Source organism: Echeneis naucrates, chromosome 10 (genome assembly GCF_900963305.1).
Source record: "Echeneis naucrates chromosome 10, fEcheNa1.1, whole genome shotgun sequence".
NCBI classification, from domain to species: Eukaryota; Metazoa; Chordata; class Actinopteri; order Carangiformes; family Echeneidae; genus Echeneis; species Echeneis naucrates.
Genome location: NC_042520.1, coordinates 12,328,402 through 12,353,371, shown reverse-complemented (window position 1 = coordinate 12,353,371; position 24,970 = coordinate 12,328,402). Strand labels below are relative to the sequence as shown.

The 24,970-nt window shown below is 44.3% G+C and overlaps 2 protein-coding genes across 17 annotated transcripts in view; both read left to right on the top strand.

Annotated features, from left to right (window-relative positions):
* LOC115049691 (protocadherin gamma-C5-like) overlaps positions 1 to 24,320 on the top strand; it is a 209,194-nt gene extending 184,874 nt beyond the window's left edge. For 10 of the 16 annotated variants that reach the window (XM_029512132.1, XM_029512135.1, XM_029512134.1 and 7 more), the window contains exons 2-4: positions 17,512 to 17,570; positions 20,671 to 20,768; positions 22,156 to 24,320. In XM_029512132.1, the coding sequence (XP_029367992.1) occupies positions 17,512 to 17,570; positions 20,671 to 20,768; positions 22,156 to 22,439 (441 nt within the window). In that variant the 3' untranslated portion in view covers positions 22,440 to 24,320. Of the gene's footprint in view, positions 1 to 3,728; positions 6,201 to 7,367; positions 9,822 to 10,572; positions 13,230 to 17,511; positions 17,571 to 18,581; positions 18,636 to 20,670; positions 20,769 to 22,155 lie in introns of those variants that run through there. The other 6 variants (XM_029512121.1, XM_029512127.1, XM_029512137.1 and 3 more) reach the window with 6 other exon arrangements.
* Positions 132 to 2,612, top strand: LOC115049698 (protocadherin gamma-C5-like). Its single transcript, XM_029512146.1, has one exon. It carries the CDS (start codon positions 141 to 143, stop codon positions 2,610 to 2,612), a length of 2,472 nt encoding a protein of 823 aa, XP_029368006.1. The 5' UTR covers positions 132 to 140.
* Positions 24,321 to 24,970: the final 650 nt, after the last annotated feature.

Sequence of the window (24,970 nt, the reverse complement as noted above, 5' to 3'; positions counted from 1 at the left end):
TATCAAAATGGAAAATATTTATTCACCTTTTGGTATGAAAGGGTTTTGGATCGTTGTTTTCGGTGAATGCTTCGTGGCTATGGATGGGGACTATTCTATTTTCGATTACCTCGCTGGGAAGCAATTTTAACGGACTTGAAATGACAAAGAGAACGAGATACAGAGACTGGAGATGGCAGGCGCTTTGGTGGCATCATTTCTTTCTTTTATGGACTACAATAGACGGACAGACTCGTTACAGCATCCCAGAGGAACTAAAACAGGGCTCTGTGGTAGGAAATCTAGCCAAAGATCTGGGTTTGGGATTATCTGACATTTTTTACCGTAAACTGCGAGTCGCCTCTGAGGCTGGTGAGCAGTATTTCAGTGTGGATGCGGGGAAGGGCGAGCTGGTGGTGAATGACGGAATAGACAGAGAGGCTTTATGTGGACAAAGTGCCAGCTGTGTGTTTCCTCTGCAGGTTGTTATTGATAAACCTCTACAATTGTATCGAGTCGAGGTGGAAATATTGGATATTAACGATAATTCTCCGATTTTCCCTTCGCAAGAAATAATATTACAAATAGCAGAGTCGACCGCGACAGGGGCTCGTTTTCCTTTAGAGACTGCACAAGATCTGGATGTTGGAGTGAATTCGGTGAGGTCATATACCTTGAGCAAAGATGAATTCTTTAGTTTAAAGATAAAAGACGTATCTGGAGGGAGGAAGGTCCCGGAGTTAGTGTTGTCTAAATCTCTTGACAGAGAAAAAAAAACTTTACACCAGCTACAACTTACCGTTATAGACGGCGGAAACCCGGTGAAATCTGGAACCTCTCTAATAACGATTCATGTGCTTGATAACAATGATAATTTCCCGGTGTTTGAGAAAAATGTTTACAAAGTTTCCATAAGTGAAAACAGTGTCCAAGGTGCTTCTATATTAAAGCTTACGGCAAAAGACGTCGATGAAGGTCCTAATGGAGAAGTAGAGTATTCTTTTGGATCTCATACACCAGATAATGTCCTGTCCGTCTTTAAAATTGATTCATTAACGGGAGAAATCTGTCTAATTGGGGAGTTAGATTTCGAAAGAAACGCTAATTATGAAATTGATATTTGCGCCAGAGACAAAGGGACTCCGCGGATGGAGGGGCATTGCACTGTTCATATCGAAGTGATAGATGTTAACGATAATCCTCCCAATATATTTCTGACCTCACAACCAAACTCCGTACCCGAGGACGCACCAATTGGTACGGTAGTAGCTTTACTCAGTGCCCGAGACCTCGACTCTGGTGACAACGGTAAAGTGTCGCTACAGCTCCCACGGGGGTCGCCATTTAACCTGAAACCCTCTTTTTCTGATAATTATGCACTAGTTACCAATGGACCTTTAGACAGGGAAACTTTCTCAGAGTATAACATTGAGATAACCGTCACTGATTCAGGCTCTCCTCCTCTGTCCAGTAAGAAAACATTAACAGTCAGCATCACTGATGTGAACGACAACCCTCCGGTATTCACTCAGCCCTCCTATAATGTATACTTAAAAGAGAATGGGGTACCAGGATCTATACTGTACTCAGTATCAGCCTCTGACCTGGATTTTGGTGAAAATGCTAAAGTGTCTTACTCTATACTGGACTCTAAAGTCCAGGACGTCTCTGTCTCTTCCTATGTTTACATGAACTCAGATAACGGCAGCATCTACAGCATGCACTCGTTTGACTATGAGAAACTGAAGGTGTTTCAGATTCTGGTTCAGGCCAAGGATCAGGGCTCTCCGTGTCTCAGCAGCAACGCCACTGTCCATGTTTTTATCCTGGACCAGAACGACAACGCCCCCGCTGTTATTTACCCCTCGTCCGCTGCCCTGGGCTCCCTCTCTCATCAGAGGATGCCCCGCTCTGCTAAAGCGGGTCACCTGGTTACTAAGGTGACGGCCGTGGATGCTGACTCGGGCCACAACGCCTGGATCTCCTACAGACTGGCGGAGGCCACAGACTCCTCTCTGTTCACTGTCAACCTGTACACAGGGGAGGTGAGGACTAAACGCGCTGTGTCCGAGCAGGACGACTCCTCTCAGAGGCTGCTCATAGAGATCAAGGACGACGGGGAACCGGTCCAGTCCTCCACCGTCACGGTGTCCATCATGGTGGAGGACGGTCTCCACGAGCCCATCTTAGACCTCCGACAGAAAGCGGTGGAGCCCAGCAAGAAAACTGGCAGAATCACCCTGTATTTGATTCTGTCTCTGGCCTCGGTGTCCGTGCTGTCTCTGGTGACTTTTCTCATCTTAGCGGTTAAATGCATCAGGAGCAGCAGAAGCAGCGGTAGTTGCTGCATGAGACGGAGCGACTGTGATGATTACAAGAACCCCAACAGAAACCTGCAGATTCAGCTCAACACTGATGGACCCATAAAGTACGTGGAGGTCCTGGGAGGAGACATGCTGTCTCAGAGTCAGTCCTTCAGGTCGTGCATGTCTCCAATGTCAGAGTACAGTGATTTCACTCTTATTAAGCCCAGCAGCACCACAGACTTTAAGGAGGTCATCAGTGTCCTGGATGCTTCTTTACCCGACAGCACCTGGACCTTTGAGAGCCAGCAGGTGAGCCGCAAAGAGTAGAGCCTTTGTTATATATTTTGGCAAATTTTGGCTGAAAAATGCCCTATTTATTCCGTAAACTGTGTTTACTATCAGCTCAAAAATACTGAGGTAATGATTTTTGACTTCAATTTCAATGTTGCTCATTGTTGAAAAAATAACATTTAAAACAATATTATAGTCAGCAAGTGAGCAGGAAACAATACAGCCATTATGCTATTTTCAATAATTATTGAAAAAAGTGAAAAGACCTCCAGTATAAATGGAGGAGATTGAACTAGTGAAATCCAGTTTCAGTTCGGAATTAACTTAAATGAAAACACATTGCTCAAGTGTTAGTTTTTTTTTCCTCATGCATAAACTACCAGCCTGTTTATATTGAGTTCGATCAGACATCTGTTTTGAGTAGGTTAGGTGTCAACTTTATGTTGGTATTATTGTAAAAGCTGATTTTATTTTCACCTAGACATAGGAAAATCGGTTTAAAAAATGTTCACCAAAAGCGAAACTCGAATGATTATTTTTTAAATGTATTACTTCCACATAAGAGAGCATAGAAAATAAAGTAATTAATGAAATAAAAACATGTCAAATACATTCTTCAGATTCAGGTATGAATGTTTTAAATAGATAATGTACATTTGACGGCAGTCTTTTGGTCTTTTGAAAAACTAATCAGTGTATATATATGTATATTGGGGGGAGGGGAGGGGAGGGGTTAAAAATTAAATCTTCATATTTTTCAATAACTTAATTTTATTAACTGTGCGTGGATAACAGTTTTCCACACCCGGTTTTTATCAGGTTTGTTCAGTTGCATTACACCTTAGGCGAGAGGCGGAGGAGCAGTCGCTTTAAGAGCAGAGGGAGCTCTGTGATTGGATGGTTAAGATGGATGCTGTGAACCAATAGCGTACGGAACTGTACAAAGAGATCGGCTCCTTCTCCCATTTGCCCTGAACACGGTTAGCTTCACACTGCGTAGAGCTGGAGACGAGATGATTTTTTTTGTCGAAGGAGTCCCGAATATATTTTTCATTCAGAATTATTTAAGGATTTACTCACGTTGGAATGGCCACTCTGGTGATGGTTTTTAAGGCTGGATTATGTTGACGAATATTCCGAAGAGAAATAACATATTCTAACGGCCCGGGGATGACAAAGAGAACAGGACACCGAGACTGGAGATGGCAGGCTCTTTGGTGGCATCATTTCTTTCTTTTATGGACTACAATAGACGGACAGACTCGTTACAGCATCCCAGAGGAACTAAAACAGGGCTCTGTGGTAGGAAATCTAGCCAAAGATCTGGGTTTGGGATTATCTGACATTTTGGATCGTAAATTGCGTGTCGACTCTGAGGCTGGTGAGCAGTATTTCAGTGTGGATGCGGGGAAGGGCGAGCTGGTGGTGAATGACAGAATAGACAGAGAGGCTTTATGTGGACAAAGCGCAAGCTGCGTGTTGCCTCTGCAGGTTGTAGCGGAGAATCCGCTACAACTACACCGTATAGAAGTGGAAATACGAGATATTAATGACTATTCTCCATTTTTTTCAACGGAGGAGCGGTCTCTAACAATAGCAGAATCTACTGCAACAAAGATCCAGTTTCCTTTAGAACCAGCGCAGGATCTGGACGTCGGTAGTAATTCGGTTAAATCTTATACTCTGAGTAAAGATGAGTGCTTCGGTTTGAGGATAAAAGAGTTGCCTGGCAATCGAAAGGTTCCGGAACTAATACTAGAGAAATCACTTGACAGAGAGAAGCAAAGTACACATCACTTAGTACTGACAGCTTTAGACGGAGGCAATCCTGTCAAAAGCGGAATCACAAAAATTGTAGTAACTGTACTCGATAACAACGATAATGGGCCTGTTTTCAAAAAGCCACTGTATAACGTAAGTGTACTTGAAAATAGTGTTGTTGGTTTCGTGGTTGTAAAAGTGGAAGCAACAGACGCAGATGATGGTGTTAATGGAGAAATTGAATATGTATTTGCTGAGCACACACCCCAGACTGTGCTGTCCCTATTTCATTTACATTCGGACACAGGTGAGATCTCCATAGTGGGTCCGTTAGATTATGAAAGCGGTGCAATACATGAAATGGATGTTACTGCAAAAGATAAAGGTATTCCGGAGATGAAGGGACACTGTCGCGTGCAAATAGTAGTAATTGACATTAATGACAACGCCCCAGAAATAGTTGTGACTTCAAGACCAAATACGATACCCGAGAATTCGCCAAGAGGTACGGTGATCGCTTTAATTAGAGCACGAGACACTGACTCCGGTGATAACGCTAAGGTGACACTAAGACTCCAAAAGGGGTCAGTCTTCAATTTGAAACCGTCCTTTTCGAATAATTATGCACTAGTTACAAATGGTCCTTTAGACAGGGAAACTTTCTCAGAGTATAACATTGAGATAACAGCCACTGATTCAGGCTCTCCTCCTCTGTCCAGTAAGAAAACTATACCAGTCACAATCACTGATGTGAACGACAACCCTCCAGTATTCACTCAGCCCTCCTATAATGTATACTTAAAAGAGAATGGGGTACCAGGATCTATACTGTACTCAGTATCAGCCTCTGACTTGGATTTTGGTGAAAATGCTAAAGTGTCTTACTCTATACTGGACTCTAAAGTCCAGGACGTCTCCGTCTCTTCCTATGTTTACATGAACTCAGATAACGGCAGCATCTACAGCATGCACTCGTTTGACTATGAGAAACTGAAGGTGTTTCAAATTCTGGTTCAGGCCAAGGATCAGGGCTCTCCGTGTCTCAGCAGCAACGCCACTGTCCATGTTTTTATCCTGGACCAGAACGACAACGCCCCCGCTGTTATTTACCCCTCGTCCGCTGCCCTGGGCTCCCTCTCTCATCAGAGGATGCCCCGCTCTGCTAAAGCGGGTCACCTGGTTACTAAGGTGACGGCCGTGGATGCTGACTCGGGCCACAACGCCTGGATCTCCTACAGACTGGCGGAGGCCACAGACTCCTCTCTGTTCACTGTCAACCTGTACACAGGGGAGGTGAGGACTAAACGCGCTGTGTCCGAGCAGGACGACTCCTCTCAGAGGCTGCTCATAGAGATCAAGGACGACGGGGAACCGATCCAGTCCTCCACCGTCACGGTGTCCATCATGGTGGAGGACGGTCTCCACGAGCCCATCTTAGACCTCCGACAGAAAGCGGTGGAGCCCAGCAAGAAAACTGGCAGAATCACCCTGTATTTGATTCTGTCTCTGGCCTCGGTGTCCGTGCTGTCTCTGGTGACTTTTCTCATCTTAGCGGTTAAATGCATCAGGAGCAGCAGAAGCAGCGGTAGTTGCTGCATGAGACGGAGCGACTGTGATGATTACAAGAACCCCAACAGAAACCTGCAGATTCAGCTCAACACTGATGGACCCATAAAGTACGTGGAGGTCCTGGGAGGAGACATGCTGTCTCAGAGTCAGTCCTTCAGGTCGTGCATGTCTCCAATGTCAGAGTACAGTGACTTCACTCTGATTAAGCCCAGCAGCACCACAGACTTTAAGGAGGTCATCAGTGTCCTGGATGCTTCTTTACCTGACAGCACCTGGACCTTTGAGAGCCAGCAGGTGAGCATAGAGAAATACAAAAATGAAAGGCTACGTCGTTTTCAGATTTTTATCTCACGGACAACAAAACATTCAGAACTACTACTGTCTTTGTGAAAAATTGAGAAATCTAACCGCTATCCAAATCAGAAGATCGTCCGAAATTCTAATGATTTCTTCCTTTTTCTAAAATGATGTTTCTGAAAAAAGAAACTTTTATATTCAAATTAAATATTACATTTGATTTCATTAACTTCAAAAACTTTTGTGGCACAGCAGTTTCGTTGCTGACATTTTGTGTGTTGAGCTCAGCCTTTCAGCACCATAGGCATGGACAGCGACTCTGACTCGAGGCAGGAGGAGGACAGACCGTCAGACTGACTGATGACATTTACTCAACTGAAAATGAAAATACACCCATGTTTAACTTACATGCTTTAACTATTTCTCTCATTTTGCTACATGGCTTTTCTGGACTGAGAAAATAAACAATTGTGATTGCATTTATACAAGACTGGCAAAAATTGTGTCTCTAAATTGTCGATATGTCTGAGCGTGAGTGGTTGTTTGTCTCTGTGTGTCTCTGTGTGACTCTGTGTGTTGGCCCTGTGATGGACAGGTGACCTGCCCAGGGTGTACTCCGATCTCACCCAGTGTGAGCTGGGATTGGCTCCAGCAGCCCCCGTGGCCTGAAAACGGATAAGCAGTAGAAAATGAATGGATGGTATATGTCGTGGAGATGAAACATTGCTGTTTGTCAATACATGTAATTATTTTACATTTATTTGAGCCAGGCAAATGGAATATGGCAAAGTCTCTCTTCCTATTGTATTCCGCTTATCGTCTTTCATTACATTGCAATATCGTGTGTGTCTTTAACGGTGCTCCTCTGCGCCCCTCTCATTGGATGTGTAAGATGGATGCTGTGTACCAATCGCATCCAGAACTGTACAAAGAGATCTACTCCCTCCCCCATGCAGCTTCAGCACCAAAACCACAGTGCTTAGAATGGGGAGAGAGTAGGTAAATGATGTGTATAGAACTGGAAGTATAAGGTTATTTTTATGTTATCTTTCACGATGAACAAATACCCTTTTCCAGGAATATGCTACACTCGTGCAATCAGGATTATGACTTCATCTTTTTTGTTGCTGTGGATTGGGAATGAAGTATTTTGTTGAATCAGAAATGACAAAGAGAACAGGATACCGAGACTGGAGATGGCAGGCTCTTTGGTGGCATCATTTCTTTCTTTTATGGACTACAATAGACGGACAGACTCGTTACAGCATCCCAGAGGAACTAAAACAGGGCTCTGTTGTAGGAAATCTAGCCAAAGATCTGGGTTTGGGATTATCTGACATTTTTGACCGTAAACTGCGAGTCGCCTCTGAGGCTGGTGAGCAGTATTTCAGTGTGGATGCGGGGAAGGGCGAGCTGGTGGTGAATGACAGAATAGACAGAGAGGCTTTATGTGGACAAAGCGCCAGCTGTGTGTTGCCTCTGCAAGTAGTTATTGAGGACCCGCTACAGTTACATCGCATTGAAGTCGAAATACGCGATATCAACGACAACTCCCCAAATTTCCTTTCAAATGAAATATCTTTAAAAATAGCCGAACTGGCAGCTGTTGGTACGCTATTTCCTTTGGAGAGTGCAACGGATCCCGACGTTGGAACCAATTCGATAAAATCATACACTCTTAGTAAAAATGACTGTTGCTCTCTTAAAATCAAAGAGAGAGAAGGGGGAAAGACCGCTCCAGAGCTTATTTTAGAAAAGCCTCTAGATCGAGAAAAAAAAGCTGTTCACAAAATATTGCTGACAGCATTAGACGGTGGGAATCCAGTAAGATCTGGAACCTCACAAATAACCATCAGTGTGCTTGATAGTAATGATAATTTTCCCGTGTTTGAGAAAAACCTTTACAAAGTTGCCCTTGGGGAAAGAAGCGCAAAGGGCACTATTGTTATCAAGCCCAAGGCAACAGATGCAGATGAAGGTTTAAACGGTGACATTGAGTTTTCGTTTGGCTCTCGGACACCAGATTTTGTCCTGTCAATCTTTGATATTAACCCGTTAACAGGTGAAATCAGTCTGAAAGGAGAGCTCGACTATGAAACCGCCAAATCATACGACATCGATGTAACTGCGAAAGATAAAGGCAGCCCGGAAATGGAGGGTCACTGTCGCGTGCAGGTTGATATTACCGATTTCAATGATAATGCTCCCGAAATTGTTCTCACGTCTCAGCCAAAGCCAGTAAGAGAAGACGCGCCAAGTGGCACAGTGGTGGCCTTGATCAGTGCCCGAGACGTCGACTCGGCCAATAACGGTAAAGTCACGTTACAACTAACTACGGGCTCACCATTTAATTTAAAACCCTCGTTTTCCAACAATTACGCGCTGGTTACCTGTGAGCCTCTAGACAGAGAGAGCTGCTCACACTATGATGTTGAGATAACAGCCACTGATTCAGGCTCTCCTCCTCTGTCCAGTAAGAAAACTATACCAGTCACAATCACTGATGTGAACGACAGCCCTCCGGTATTCACTCAGCCCTCCTATAATGTATACTTAAAAGAGAATGGGGTACCAGGATCTATACTGTACTCAGTATCAGCCTCTGACCTGGATTTTGGTGAAAATGCTAAAGTGTCTTACTCTATACTGGACTCTAAAGTCCAGGACGTCTCTGTCTCTTCCTATGTTTACATGAACTCAGATAACGGCAGCATCTACAGCATGCACTCGTTTGACTATGAGAAACTGAAGGTGTTTCAGATTCTGGTTCAGGCCAAGGATCAGGGCTCTCCGTGTCTCAGCAGCAACGCCACTGTCCATGTTTTTATCCTGGACCAGAACGACAACGCCCCCGCTGTTATTTACCCCTCGTCCGCTGCCCTGGGCTCCCTCTCTCATCAGAGGATGCCCCGCTCTGCTAAAGCGGGTCACCTGGTTACTAAGGTGACGGCCGTGGATGCTGACTCGGGCCACAACGCCTGGATCTCCTACAGACTGGCGGAGGCCACAGACTCCTCTCTGTTCACTGTCAACCTGTACACAGGGGAGGTGAGGACTAAACGCGCTGTGTCCGAGCAGGACGACTCCTCTCAGAGGCTGCTCATAGAGATCAAGGACGACGGGGAACCGGTCCAGTCCTCCACCGTCACGGTGTCCATTATGGTGGAGGACGGTCTCCACGAGCCCATCTTAGACCTCCGACAGAAAGCGGTGGAGCCCAGCAAGAAAACTGGCAGAATCACCCTGTATTTGATTCTGTCTCTGGCCTCGGTGTCCGTGCTGTCTCTGGTGACTTTTCTCATCTTAGCGGTTAAATGCATCAGGAGCAGCAGAAGCAGCGGTAGTTGCTGCATGAGACGGAGCGACTGTGATGATTACAAGAACCCCAACAGAAACCTGCAGATTCAGCTCAACACTGATGGACCCATAAAGTACGTGGAGGTCCTGGGAGGAGACATGCTGTCTCAGAGTCAGTCCTTCAGGTCGTGCATGTCTCCAATGTCAGAGTACAGTGACTTCACTCTGATTAAGCCCAGCAGCACCACAGACTTTAAGGAGGTCATCAGTGTCCTGGATGCTTCTTTACCCGACAGCACCTGGACCTTTGAGAGCCAGCAGGTGAGCCTGAAATGAAAAGCCACAGTGTGGAGTGGGCGCAGCAGAATTCGCTTTATCTGTTGTTTGTTTGTTTGTTTTGTTTTGGGTGAGTTTTTTTAACATCCACTCTTGAGTTTTTGTTCTCAGTTGAGAGCTCCCAATGAAAGCTTTCAGTTTTCGTTTTTTGGACTTCTCAGCAATCGCTCTCATTAAATTGACATAACATCAATTTAATAATTTCATTTACGTTGTCTACAGCAATCATATGTTATTCCCGTTTTTTCACCAACAAAAGTGTGTTCTTTCATGTGTGTGGGGGGGGGGGGGGGACTTAGAAAACTGTGCCCCCCTGCGGAAGCACCCAGCATCGCTATAAATAACAGCTGTTCGATATTTCCCTTTGTCTCAACATGAGGAGCGCTCGGTGAGGACACGTGACAGAGTTTTTCCAAATTTGCAACAGGAAGATAAAGCGTACAGGTTTTTACTATTATTATTATTATTATTATTTAGTTGCCGAGTGTTAACATATTCCACCTTAAGGGTTGCTTCCTTTTGTAATTGACATCACCCAATGCTTAAATGCAATTGCGGTAAATTTCTCACTACTTCTCTGTTAGTGGACGTGGAGTCACAGAAAAAGTTTGTGTGTGTGTATGTGTGTCTGTGTCTGTGTCAGCCCTGGTCCAGCCCTGTCCTCCAATGAGAGGGAAGGCCTCTGTGTCCTCTCCCCGCCCACGAGGAGAGTGAGGCGGTGGAGAAGGAGCTGAGCCTCAGTGGAGACGGAAAAATACTTTGATTTTCCTCCTCGATTTCTCTTTTAAGTCGGCGGCCATGATCACATCAAAACTTCCAATCGCACTGTTTTTAAAGAGGAAATGTTTACCGAGGGGCCGGGTGACCTCGTTTTAATACCGCAATGGAGACGTTACGGTGAGAGAAGAAGTTAGAAACTTTCCCAGCACAATGGACTCCAGACAGAGGAAGCGCTCCGGAGGAGGCAGGCTGTGGAGGATTTGCTTTTCTCTAGCTTGCCTCTCTTGTGCGACCGCCGAGCTCAGTTATTCCGTATCGGAGGAGCTAAGACCTGGTTCTGTGGTTGGGAATATCGCTAAAGACCTGAATCTCAGTCCTCAGCGGATTGAACAGAGGAGGTTGCGGGTGGTCTGGGAGTCCACAACACAGTACTTTGAGGTAAAACAGGGGACCGGCGACTTGGTGATTAAACAAACCATTGACAGAGAACAAATATGCGAACTTAGCTCCACGTGCTCGCTACAACTTCAGATACTTCTGGAGGATCCTTTAGAAAGCCACCGGGTCGTGGTGGACGTTCTGGATGTGAATGATAACGCGCCGCAGTTTTCAACCAGTAACATTTCTTTGGAGATCTCCGAGGCGGCTGCGCCTGGCACCAGGTTCCGTTTGGAGAGCGCACACGACCCAGACGTTGGGACCAACTCATTACGCACTTATCATTTGGCAGCAAACGACTTCTTTACTTTGAATGTGGAAAGTAAAAGTGACGGCAGCAAATTTCCAGAGCTGGTTGTAGGCAAACCTTTGGACAGGGAGACGCAGGGCCAGTTTCGTCTGTCGCTCACCGCTGTTGATGGCGGTCAGCCTGAGAAATCTGGCTCAACCCTTCTGCTCATCAAAATACTGGATGTAAATGACAATGCTCCTGTCTTTGACGAACCGGTAAAGAAAGTTAGACTATTAGAAAATGTTGCACAAGGCACTTTAGTAACTAAACTCAACGCGACGGACGCGGATGCGGGCAGCAACGGGGAAATATCTTTCTTGTTTAGTAAATACACACCGGAACGAGTTCTCAGACTTTTCAGTGTGGATTCTAAAACTGGGGAGATCCGTGTGAAGGGTGATGTGGATTATGAGAAAGCCACTGCACATCACATCACTGTGCAGGCCCGAGATGGTGGCTCTCCTGCAATGGAGGGCTCTTGCAACGTCATTGTGGACATCATTGATGTGAATGACAACGCACCAGAGGTGACACTGACGTCACTGACCAGTCCTATCAGAGAGGACTCTGCTCCAGAGACAGTGATAGCCCTCATAAGTGCACGAGACCTGGACTCTGGTGAGAATGGGAAGGTTACATTAACTGTCCAGCCAGGTTTACCATTCAAACTTAATTCAGCTTCTGGCATGCATTACAGCCTCATCACTGCTGGCAAACTGGACCGTGAAACTGTCCCAGAGTACACAGTGGTCATCAAGGCCACTGATGCTGGTTCCCCTCCCCTTTCATCACAAACTTCCTTTGTGGTAAAGCTGTCCGATGTAAATGACAATGCTCCCACCTTTTCTCAGCCCTCATACTCTGTGGACATCCCAGAGAACAATGCACCCAGTGCACCCATCGCTGCTGTTTCAGCCACTGACCCTGACCTTGGCGACAATGCCCGCATCTCCTACTCCATTCTTCCCAGCACAGTGATGGGCTCACCTATTTCCTCTTATGTCTATATTAACCCAGAGAGTGGGCACATATACAGCATGCGCTCTCTAGATCATGAACAGCTGAATGCTTTTCGAATTGAGGTTCAGGCCCGAGATGCAGGTGTGCCCCCAAAGACTGCCAACGTCACTGTGCATGTGTTTGTGGTAGATGTGAATGATAATGCACCAGTGGTTGTGCATCCATTTTACCCCAAAGACAAAGGATTGCGGCTCAGTGTGCCCCCATCCGCTGGACCGGGGCACATCATAAGTAAACTTGTTGGGGTGGATGCAGACAGCGGGCACAATGCATGGCTGTTTTACTCCATCACCCCTGGATCAAATTCTGGCATGTTCCGTATAGGGGCACATAGCGGGGAGCTCCGCACAGCCCACAAGTTGGCTGAGGAGGAAGGGGGCTCATCTTATGACATTGTGATCATCATTCAGGACAATGGTGACCCACCAAAGTCCTGTTCTGTGAATGTTACAGTAACTGTGGATGAGAAAAGCAGCACCAACAATGCTCCAGTACGCCCTCGCCACACCCCCTTCTATCACCACGCTGGGATGTCAGACATCACCCTTTACCTCATCATCTCTCTAGCCTGTGTATCAGCTGTCTCCTTTATCACCTTTGTCATCCTCATGGTACGCTGCCTAAGGCACCGTGGCCCAGGCCTAGGAGGCTCGGACTGCTGCTGCTACAGTCGGCACAGGCCCAGCCGCTATCATCAGAGGCCCAGCAAGGACCTGCACCTCCAACTCAACACCGATGGACCTATACGTTACATGGAGGTTGTGGGAGGCCCCCAGGAGCCACACACACGCACTTACAGGCCATGCTATTCCACCATATCAAGCCGAAGTGACTTTGTATTTATGAAGACACCCATGTTGAGTCACAACAATACACTCAACATGACACTCAGCAGGAAGCACCTTATGAACTCAGCCAGTGAGGTGAGGGCCTAAGTATGAGAGATGGCATTGGTCGAAATGCCGTGGTGGGAGAAGACAAATGCAGCTGCTGGATGTATGAATTTTAGAGCTGCTTAAATATCTAAACTGTTGTCTTGTATGTTCGTGTACCACCATTATTTCTACATTTTTTTTTTTTTTTTTAGCAGGAGAAACCTCTTTTTAAATGGTGAAAAGGCTCTAAGAGAGTTTGAGTAGTGTGAAGAGGCTGCGTAATATTTAATCTGACCCAATGCAAGAAAATGGCCGCTATCTTTGACATTCAGTTAATTAGCTGGCAGATATGAGAGATAGAGACGAGGCTGAAAGAAAGTTGCTGCAGATAGCTGAAGAGAGGGGAAAGGGGAGACGTAAGTGCTCCTAGCAGATGGAGAGGAGGAGACAAACAGATGAAAATAGGTCCTGCAGTGTTGGCTCAGTGAAATGGCTCGGAGACAGAGGGGAACAGGATGACAGAGGGCGAGATTGGGGGGGTGAAAAGGAGAGGAAAAGGGCCAAGGAAATAAAATGGAAACGAGAGGGAGGAAGAGCCAAAGAATAAAGCAGGAGCTAAAAAACAGGAATTTGTGAGGTCGGTGACCTGACCCCTGACTTCCTGTTGTCCTCTGAACTTTTGCTGATTGGTTCCAGGACTCGTCATCACATGACTGAGGCTGTACTTGCTCTTTCCCATGTTTAGATCTTTTCTACGTGTTCAGAGTCGGGCTAAAAGGAAAGATGAGTAAAACAATCCCACCCAGACTCAAGCCATTTAATGTTTTAATGCAAAGGAAGCCTGGGATAGAAAATAGCAGACTATGCTCTCACTAAGATGTAAGAGTGGTTTTTCTCAGCCAGAATCCACTCATTCTCATTCATATCATGTTTCATTCAGACTGAAGGAGTCTTCATTGAACATGTAGCTGTGGTGTTGATGGCAATTATCTCTTTTTCACACAACAAGATGTATTCTCCTTTAATATAATTTAATTCTGCTCTTTGTCATGCGTCTGTATGACACAGATTCTTTCTCCACGCTGAATTAGATTGACTCTGAGGTCATCGGGGGACCATCTGTCTCCCTGCTCCGGTGACACGTGTGCAATGAGGACAAGACAGGAAAAGAGGTAGAGGGGTAGATAAAAGGAGAGGAAGAATGGCTTTATGCACATGTGCTACAGGCTTTAGGGATGCAGCAATCATTGTGGGTGTTTATATGCTTGTGTGTGATTTAGTTTAAAAAAAAAAAAAAAAAAAACTAACAGCATGATCAATCTTTCGTTCATGAATGTGTAATCCTTATATCGTGAGTCTGCCTTTAGTTGGGTGTTGACTTTTATCTTTTCAGTTTGTCCTTTTGTTCTGTTAGGTTGGCTTTTGGAGCTTAGGAAGGCACGTGTACAGACATTGAAGTGCTTTTTAAATATATTACTTTTATGAACAACAAAGCTGTACATTCGACAAACTGGTTCATGTAGTTCACAGAAACTGCTGTCCAGGTTTTGTTTGTAGAGTCATGATGTCCGAGGAAGGGAAAACCGTATGAAATCGAGCACTACATATTGGGTTTCTCTTATGTGTCAGGTTTTCACGTATGGTGAACTAATTGTTCAAGTGATCCTACAATTTAGTGGTTTACCATCCTCCCCACTGACCTAATAATAATAATCTAGTTTTAAAAAACAAAAGTGTGAGGTTTCTGGGAAACAGCATGAGGGAGTGGATGTGTTTGCCTCTGTATGTTGGAGGTTGTATGGTGTGCTGTATGTGTGCTAAAGATTATCAGAGCAACAGAATAGAAACAACTTCCTCTTTTCAGACAGAGCGCCAGGTGCAGTACAGCCAGGAAACTGGGTCTTCGACATAAAGCAGCAGGTGACAGGTGATATATTGATTTCTGCCATACACCTGGATAAATATTTGTGTATCCTGATAAAGAAGTGGTTAAATAGTAAACCAAATTTTTTAATTAATGTTAAGATTCACACGCTTACAAACATGATGGATGTATTCCTGATGTGACCAACACCAACTCTCTGATTTATTCACTGCTCACCTAATGAATATCTCTCGTGATAGTGCTTGAACTGACACACAGTGCAGAATCTAAGAGTCAGGTTGTAATTCATCTAGATATCTCTCAAAGCTCTTTGGTACCGCTTCAATATGAAGCGGCCTGACGGTGTGTAAAGCTTCGGGTATGTAATGAAAGTCTCTCTATTTGAAGATAGTCGAAGCTCACACAAGTGTAGGATCTTCTGCCTCCACTGTCTGGTGTGTCTGTCTGGCTTTCTCTCCTGCCATTAAATTTCATTTTCACTAACAAAACACAAAAAGATTTGATCTCATTTGTATTTACCGAGCAACTCACTTCAGACATAAGGTGATAAGGAAACAAGCACAGCCAAAGGTGTCATTAAACCTGGCTTTTTGGTAACTCTTGTTATTTTGAACTATGCTTACCAAAGAACTAGGGACGAAGTATCTAACATTTTTGCGATTATGTTTTGTGAAATTCACTTCGTCTTAAAGTTTTTGCGCGAGCAGAAGAGAACTGCATTCCTTTGGATATTACCTGTGACGTGTATGTGTAGCCAAACTGTTTAGCAGTGGGACTCCGTATTCCAGACTATGTTAGCCTTTACTCTACATGCATGGAGAGCGATCTGGCCTTGGAAATGTTAAGTCTGTGTGTGCGGTGAGAGCGAGTCACACAGCTGGAACGCTGGGCCTCTCTGCGGATGTTTACCTCCCCTCTGTGCTTTCTCTCTCTCTACCAAAACTCCGAGTTAACATGCCCACTCACACTTACTCATCTCTGAGTCCATTTTTAGGTTCTAGACATCAACCAAGGATAACAGCTCAGATATGCGCTCATCTTCTCATCCTTGTCCACAGCAGTTTCGTGTTGTAATAATATCCGGAGTTGTGCCGTTGTCGTTTGTTATGAAAGTGCAACCAGACTTGTACTGCCTTTTTCTGTCTCTTCCTGCAAAATGCTGAAGACATGACTGCTTGTGTTTACTGATCAGGATGAATACAGATACCTTTGTAGACGATATAGAAATTTAACTCACAGACATTCAATGAGTCACATTAGTTTCTTTCACTCCCCCGTTTCAGTAGCTCTGACTTCTTTTTCTTGTTTTTGTGGGATGGTGGTCACTCATTTTGTTTTCAAGGATGTGGAACACTTTTTTCCCCATTTCGCATGTTTCAACCCACGTTTTCCTTTTCTTTTTGCCTACGTTTTGATAGCTGCTTGAAGTCACGATAGTTGCATGTTTGCTCCAAGTTTGCATAGCTTTTAAGGGTTTTCTTTCTTTTTTCTCTCCTGCTCTCTTGCCTCTGATTCCCTCGGGTAGAACAGCTCTTTTAATAATGCAGCACATCATCCTGCTGGCCTCTCTGTCCGGGGAGCTCTTGTGTCGATTAGGCAGCATAATCTGGAGGCAAGCCAAGGGTCTATTCACTGCATCACTGCACAACAAGAGAGCATGAGAGAGAGTGAGAGAGATGGAAAAGACACAATGACATGGCCAGTGCAATGGACTCAAGGACATTAATAGAGAGCAGCTGAGACGTATAGCAATGACAGAGGCTTTTACTGCCGATCCACCATTAGATCCACATCTAAGTTTTGTATCAAATAGCAAACAGTATCATCTTTCAAGGGTTCTCTGAGCTGTCAATGCATACTAAAATCATTTTATAGTAGCCCTCTACCTTCTCGCTACACTAGATGAATAAAAATAAGTCCTGGAAGGACATGAGCAGGAGTGCAGTGATTTAGCAGATTTTGGTGTATCATCATCCAGTGAAGGAATCCAGTTTGATACAATTCCTCATGATGTCTGATTCACCTCCTGGCTGCATTGGTGTGTTTTCCTCATTATTCTACAGTTGATTGCCCTCTTAAGTAATTGTGTAGTTACTCTTTTTGATTCAATGTGCATTTAGTTTTCAGTTTTGCTCCCATTGTATGAACTAAATCCGAGCGTTTGTGCTCTGCAGCACTTTATGCTCCAGCACTCTTGGAACAATATGGATGCCTGAGCACACAGATATTTGTAGCCATCTGTAACCCTTTGGAAAAAAAACAAAAAACCGTTTTCCAAATGACAGACTGACACACAAAAGGATGTACACAGATGAACACCATCACACACACAGATGTGTCAGCTGCGATGCTGCATCTTATTAACCAAATGGTGCACCTCAAACCGCTTGCTGATGTTGCTGATCAAACATAAATTTCATGTTGCATCTTATGTTCTCTTCACAGCAAAAGCCCCCCAACAATGACTGGCGCTTCACACAGGGACAGAGACCTGGACCCAGTGGGTAAGTAAACTGACATGCACACTGGTAAAATGCCCAGCATTGTCACAGACATATTGTGCTTCAAAAGAGCAGCTTGTTGTGTTGAAATAGGGAGTGACAGAGGATCAGGAATGACAGAAACAGGGAGATTGTAGTGAGTGCTGTCTGCAGGATTCTGATTTTAAAGGCCCGCTTGAACAAGAAATCATAATGCAATGCTTCACCTTGAACGGTGGTGTAATTCCTGCCTTTTATTGCATGACTCAGTACCATGAGTTCAGATTCCTTAGTTACATTCCTGAATGAGCATCTCTGCCTTTTTGCAAGCTGCTTTATAAAATGGCTGCCACAGCCTCCACTACCCCTCCCCCTCCCCTCCTGTTCCTCTCCTCTTTGCTCTCTGAGCCTGAGCGCCATCACTCAGTACTGCTGATGAGGGAAGGTGACCAGAGCTGGTGAGGGGGATGGGATCGCTTAGTTATCCTTCTTTTTCTCTCCATTTTTTTCCATGCAAGGTGTCATACTTGCTGAAATGTCATTTTTTTAAGTCAGGAAATTACCCATCAAATGACAACAGATTGTGTTTCTCTAAGTCTGCCATGTATTGTAATGAGTGTTTGTTTCTGTTCGCCCAAGTTGTATGGGCAAAAATGGTGTCTGCAGCTACACTTTTCACAACAGTGATTGCACAACACTGTGCGAGTCTCCCAGAAACATGTCAGCCAGTTGAGCTAAGTTAGGAAAATTTTACCGACACACACACACACACATGTAAAAGCCACTGCAGTTTTGGAAGACCACTGGGATTATGGATATGTTGGACATAATTCATGCTCGTGGTTGATAAAAAGAAAAACGAACTTCCCATCTCTGGTATTTAAATGGATAATACAGACTCCGAATATTTTCCACAGAGATCTGGAGCACTCTATCTCAGCATTTTCTTTTTCTTTTTTTTTTTAACTCTCATCCCGGCCTTCAGTAAAAATACAACATGGTTCTTGCAGACTGTATAACTTGTTGTGTTTTTAGTCCCCACATGCCGTACGGTACACACATACGATGGACGCCGAAGAGTGGGACAAGGTACCAATTTAGATGTAGACACTGTACAGTACCTTTCTGTCCATAGCAGCTGATCAGTGCTCAATTTTAGTCACGGTTTGGAGCATCCTGATCAGCTGATAAGGGCAGACAGTGGCTAAAAACTTCTAGGTAGTGCACTGCAGTTGAGTGTAGATGTACTTTGTGTAGATGTACTTAACCCATAGCTTTTGTTAGTGTCCCTAAAAGTGTGATGGGGTTTGCTGATTGGTGTGCATAGGCCACAATGCCTGCTGTGGCGTAGAAAGGATTGTGACACTTTTCAGTTTGCGTGCAGTGTTTTATAGATTTGCTATGCCTTGTATGTGTGCTTATTATATACAGTCCTTTTAGAGCTCTTCTTCTCCCTCCCTCTAGGGGACTGGCTTACCATGCAGTGTTGCCTTTGATGTCTGTCTGTGATGGTTGTAGCTCAACATCACCACATGTGGCTTTGTCATGCCATATATCACCAGGATGACAAGAAATAGAGACAATGAATAACTGTTCACCATGTGACTGGCTATATCAGATAAATTAAGTTTGGGGTTTTTTCTCGAAGGTTCTCCGTTAAAGGCATCCTTGGAGATATAACACGTTGCGCAAGGCTGCAGAGGAAAAAGCCTGGCAAACCCAGGACATCCCTCCGGACTAGTTCACTATCTTGCCCACAGGAAGTGATAATACAGTTCATAGGAAGCCCTTAACGCAATCACAGGATGTGATAAGAACATGACACTAATTTGGAACAAATGAGGCATTCCTTAACTCTTTACTGATGTGAAGTGGCACAAAATGGCTGCCCTGCCTTCAGTGATTGTGCTCTTATTCAGCCTGTTTCTCATTGGCTGTTTGGCACAGGACGTACATGTTTCTCTCCCTCAGCCTCTCCCTGGCTCTGAGGCGATAACCACTTCAGAGTTTTGGCGGTGGGATTTGGCAACCTGAACAGAGCCCAGTTTTTGTGTCAGAATTCTTTTTTCACTCTTTTCTCCCTCATGTCCTTTACTTTCCCTTGAGCAGACCAATTTGTCCTTTGCTTTTCTTACTTGGTTTTAAATAGAATGGAGCGCTGTACTCTTCATGTCCCATGTATTGAATACACCTTTGAGACACACACAGTACTGTCTTCCTCATGTGTTCCTACAAGCCTTGTTAGAAGTAAGGCATAAGATTGTAACGCCTAGTGCATCACTGACAGTGCGGTGGTGGTTTGTTGGTGTCCCAAACAACCAGTGTTACTTTACTTACATGCAGACACACAATTCAGCACATTTAGAGAGCGATACATGGTAACCATTTATTTACCATTCTTTTTTTTTTTTGGTTTGTTTGTTTTTGCACCTTTATAACTGAACAAGTAGCATCCACAGTGGCATGAAGGTAACATACTTTAATTTCACTGCCAACTAACACCAGTAAATCTAAAAAAAGAGGTTTTTATCACCTTGGGAATGGGAGCAGGGACATGATTTCAGTGCTGTGACCTAATTGTCAGTTTTGGAGCTCGTGTTGGTGTATCACAAGTGTGGGAATGAAAGTAGGTGAGCATAAGATCACAACTCTGCTTTCTCCTTTGTTGCCTCCACATGCAAATTGCAGACTTTAAATAAACAAGCCTTTGAAGGTGATGTTTGCCCAGATGGAAGTGTTCAGCACTCACCGAGCATCGCATGTGTGACTATACACACAGCTATTTCCTTTAAACTTGGGCTTATTAAATATTTAATAAGGCTCGATGGCAGAAGCGCTCATGTTCATATTGGACAGTATAAATGTTGTACAGTGTTAAGTGTGTGTCTGTGTGCAGACACATTGTATATTTCTGAGAAAGAGTGTGTTTGTTTGTGACACACCCTGTTTTGTAAGCCCTACATGCTCCCTGCTATCCTCACTGCGTTCTCCTCAGGCTGTGTACTTCGCCATCAGCTGCTTTGTCTTTACATCATAAACCACCAATTGTCAAACTAATAAGCTAAACACACACGCGCCCAAACCACCAGTAATTTACACTTTCTCGTTCTCATTTTTGCCCCAGGGCAACTGGAGGACCTGAGGTTGCCATGGGAACTGGCCCCTGGCCCCAGCCCCCGACTGAAGCTGAGCAGCTCCAAGCCCTGATGGCTGCAGCCAACGGTGAGTCCCTCACCTCATCACGGGTTTCTTTTCCCATCACATCATCTCTCAAACCTTCTTCAGTCAGCATCAGGTCAGACAGAAAGTGTGTGTGGGTAGTGGAGTATTTCTTTTAGCTTTCACTATTCAGACTATCTTATTGACTTACTGTTCCTGTCAATGTTTCCATGTTGTAGCTGTGTCCATATCAGCGTCAACAGCAACCCTTATGTCGTATTTGGACACGCCAGTGAACTGCAGCTCTTCACACTTACTCTACATTTGATGTGTTGTATTCAATTACATGACGGAGATGCATATTTCCACAGTGTTTAATGACATACAGCTACATCAACACTTAAGTAATATTCAACCTTCGTGCTAATCAAATTATCATTCCCATATTGCACAACACATGTTCTCCTCCTCGTCTTGCTCTCCTACTGCTCTGCTCCTACAATGACCTAGCCAGCAATGTGAACACATACTGAGTGACTCATCTTTGGGCTGTTACTATGGAAGCCTTGGTAATCACATGGATAAATACACATTATATTGACTCAAACGGGCACCAAACAGGCAAACACAAAATAACAGGCAAGTGGTGAAGGGACAAACTTGACAAGATTTATTGCCAAAGAGTCGAGTCATTGTTTCCACAGTTTTTTTTTAACCAATGACACATCACATACACGCTTCCTGGAGGACTCCTCTTGGACACTGTGCTGAACATTGTTAACAGAGTTAACAGAGGGAGAAAAATTCTCTGTCTTGGGCAGAGCGGTTACCTGCACATCAGCACAAAGATAGACACAACAAACAGTGCTACCAGGAAGGGGGGAAAAAAAACACAGTGCATGTGATTAAATCCTGAAGGTCGTCTCTGCTCTGACTGCTGTCACTAAGATGAGAAGGACGATGAATCCCACAACCAAGTGTAAGAACTGAGTGTGAGCAGAAAGAGTATTTTCTGTGCACTCAGTTTTCTTGTACGTGTGTTTGTCAAGGTTGAGAGAAACTACAGGATGGGGGAGGGAGCGTTTGTGTCTCTGGCTCTGCAATGCAGGGGCTGTGAGAGAATTATGAGCTTAGCAGCTACGTCATTCACACACCAACAGTATGTGTGACAGAAAACCAGAGACAAAGAGTGTGGCGAAGACACAGTCTAATCATCCCTGTATGCAGAAAGTGCACAGCATGAATACCGTTGTAGCTTCTTGTCTGCACCTGCCCTTTTTTATTAGTTAGTTTGCATTCAAGTAGTTTTGTTTCTATCACTGACCTTATTTCATTTCCGTACCTCTGTGTAACACTTTCATACCAAAAATCTGGACTCTAACAAGTTTCATCCCTTTTTCCTTCTCCCTCCTCACCCCTTATTCCCCCACTCTGTCTCTCTTCCCCCCAGAAGTGAGCGAGGCTACAGCCACCTTGGGGCCTGGCACCATGGGCCTTAGCACCCGCTACAGTCCCCAGTTCACTCTGCAGCATGTGCCCGATTACCGCCAGAACGTCTACATCCCCGGCAGCACTGCCACCCTCACGTCCAACCCCCAGCAGCAGCAGGCCACAGCCCAGCAGGCCACTCAGCAGGCGCTGCCCCCACCCCAGGCCTCGGCTCAGCCCGAGCCCCCAAAAGCTGCCCAGACCCCTGCCTCCAAGAAGAAGTCCACCAAGAAGGAGAAGAAGTAGTTCCTGGATGGAGAGAGGTGGAGGAATGATAAACCTGGCCTGATCGGATGAGAAATTCAACCCCCTATATCCCCCCATTAGGTATCTGACGCCTCTGCTGTTACTCACACTAGCCACGCTCTAAGTATGACAGCAAATCACTTTCGGCAACACAATTGGTGTTGATGGTTCTTTGAAAGAGTGTCTTGAAGAATGTGAATGTGTTCGAGGCTGTTGCTGGTGTTAACCTGTGCTGTGCTAGAGGTCCAGTATTGCTCATGTAATCTTAGTTGGTAGATATTTTTGGCGGGGTATGGGGGGTTATCGTAATTTTTTTTTTTTCTTTCTCTCTCTTTTTTTTTTTTTACTTTTGGCAAAATCAAAATTGGACAAAGAGATTCAGTGTAATGAACCTTGCTGGGATGACAAGGCTTTACGCAGTGATGCATTAAGAGAAGAAATGTTAACGTCTTTCATGTTGGAGTCATTGTTCTCTTTCCCTGAAGTAGAAAGTCAGCTATTGTAAAGTACGCTAGTTGCCATCCATTAGATTCCTATATAGGGTCAGCCTAGCAGGGCTTAAAGCATAAGTCCTGTGGATATGAGGCTGCTGTTTGACAGGTATTACAGATTCTTCTGCATGCTCCTTGAGGTTAAAACCACATATACTAGTTTAGAGTTGCAAACTATGCATTGCAAAAGAGGACAACCTCAATCTATTATCTTCCCTCCAATCGCAGGTCAGTATAATGCACATGGGGCATTTACGTGGCACAAAATGAAGATTACTTTTGTAATCATAGTTTAAAGTTAAGACTTTAATCTCCTGTTGTTTTTATGACCTTAGCATGCAGCCAGAGGAAAGGCTAGCAGGGAGTGGAGCGGCACAGTATTGTGTTGTGGAGTCACCAGTCATGCTGTAACGCAGCAGGGGACTGGCCTGTCATGTCCTGCACACTCTACTGTCCCCCTTCACTCATTACCCCATGTTGAGAGCCAAACAACGCGAAATGCACTGTTCATATTCTGAAGTTGAGATGATGTAGGGATAGTAAATCACTCTTTGGTCTTTAGGGAAACACTTATATTTGGTAAACTTAAGTGCTTAGAAGAATCTAGACACTTTGCAGGCTTTTAGGGCCTCTGCAAAGTATTTTTCGTCACCATGCTGAAGTGCTGAAGAAACTTATTGATGTGACACAAGTAACTTTTTATTTGAATTGGAATCTACTGATTTGGTAGCATAGAGGAATTGTCTGTCTAAGAAAAAAAAGTATTTTTCTTTGCCACTCCATCTGTCTGTCAGGCTCGTATCCTGATACCACTGCATGAGAAAAGGCAGCTTTCAGGCTGGGTCAGGGGAGCGGAGGGGGGTTGTGGTTATAGGTAAACAGATTGAGGTGGTGCCATTACATCAACTGAGGGGGTGGGAAACACCCTTGGCTCTGCCCACTGAATGTACAGCGCAACCATGTTGACCCGCCGACCCCCTAAACTTTCTCTAATGCACTGACCCTGATAGAGGTCAACAAAGCTAAGCACAGCTGTCCCTGTGAGGAGACGCCGCTTAAAAGCCCTTTGAAATATCCTTCTCCATTGAAATCAATGGGAAACGTCAGCCTCTCTACCACTCACCTCTCTGTTCCCCTCCTTGGTCCTGTGAGGCTCTTCCCCACTGTAAATAAACTCAAATCCTGTCGATGGTATGAGCCAGTTGTTTGTATAGTAGGGACGAAGTTCAGCATTTTAAAAATAAAAGTCCCTCTCCACAAGGCGTGGCTTACTACTGGAATGTGTTGCATTTTGTTTTTCAAGAAAAATAAGAAAACCACAATTAAAAAAAAAAAAAAAAAGACAATGAATAAAAATCTGAGATGTACTTCAACAGTTTGTGTTGCAATGTAGTAACTAAGCACCATGGAAGCCAACTAACTCTTCAGTGTAAATAAATTAATGAAAAATAACTTTAGATAAGTAAACAAAGTGACACACGTAGACTAGTTAACTTGTGATATGTGTTGCGCATATTTTTGTGTTCATTTTCTCTCTACTATCTTTTATCACCCTGTAAAGAAAACAAAAAAATATGGAAATGTTTCTATCCTTCTGTAACCTCTTAATGTTCCTTTGCGGTGATTTTATCCTGTGCATTTGTGAACGAATGCCTCTCATTCTCTTTCTGTCCATATGAACAAATAATTATAAATATTATATATGTGTAAGTCCGTCTGCTGCTGAATTAATACTGCTCTATCCTGCTGTATTATCTTTCTTATCAAATGCTTAGCCCCCACGCTATATCCCTGTGTTACTCTTATTTTTATGCTAATATTTATATTGCTGTTTTATTTTCTCTTGGACACTGACATTTCAAATAAAAAGATTCTGAAATCATTTAAAAAATTATAGTGTTGTGTTATTTGTTTTCTGCTAATATGTATATTCTATGATAAGTTAAAGACTAATGGCCCCCTTCTGATGATAAAATGATCCATGACAAACAAATACAGCAGGTTATGCCTGAAATCCACATTTAAGCATCACCACTGCAA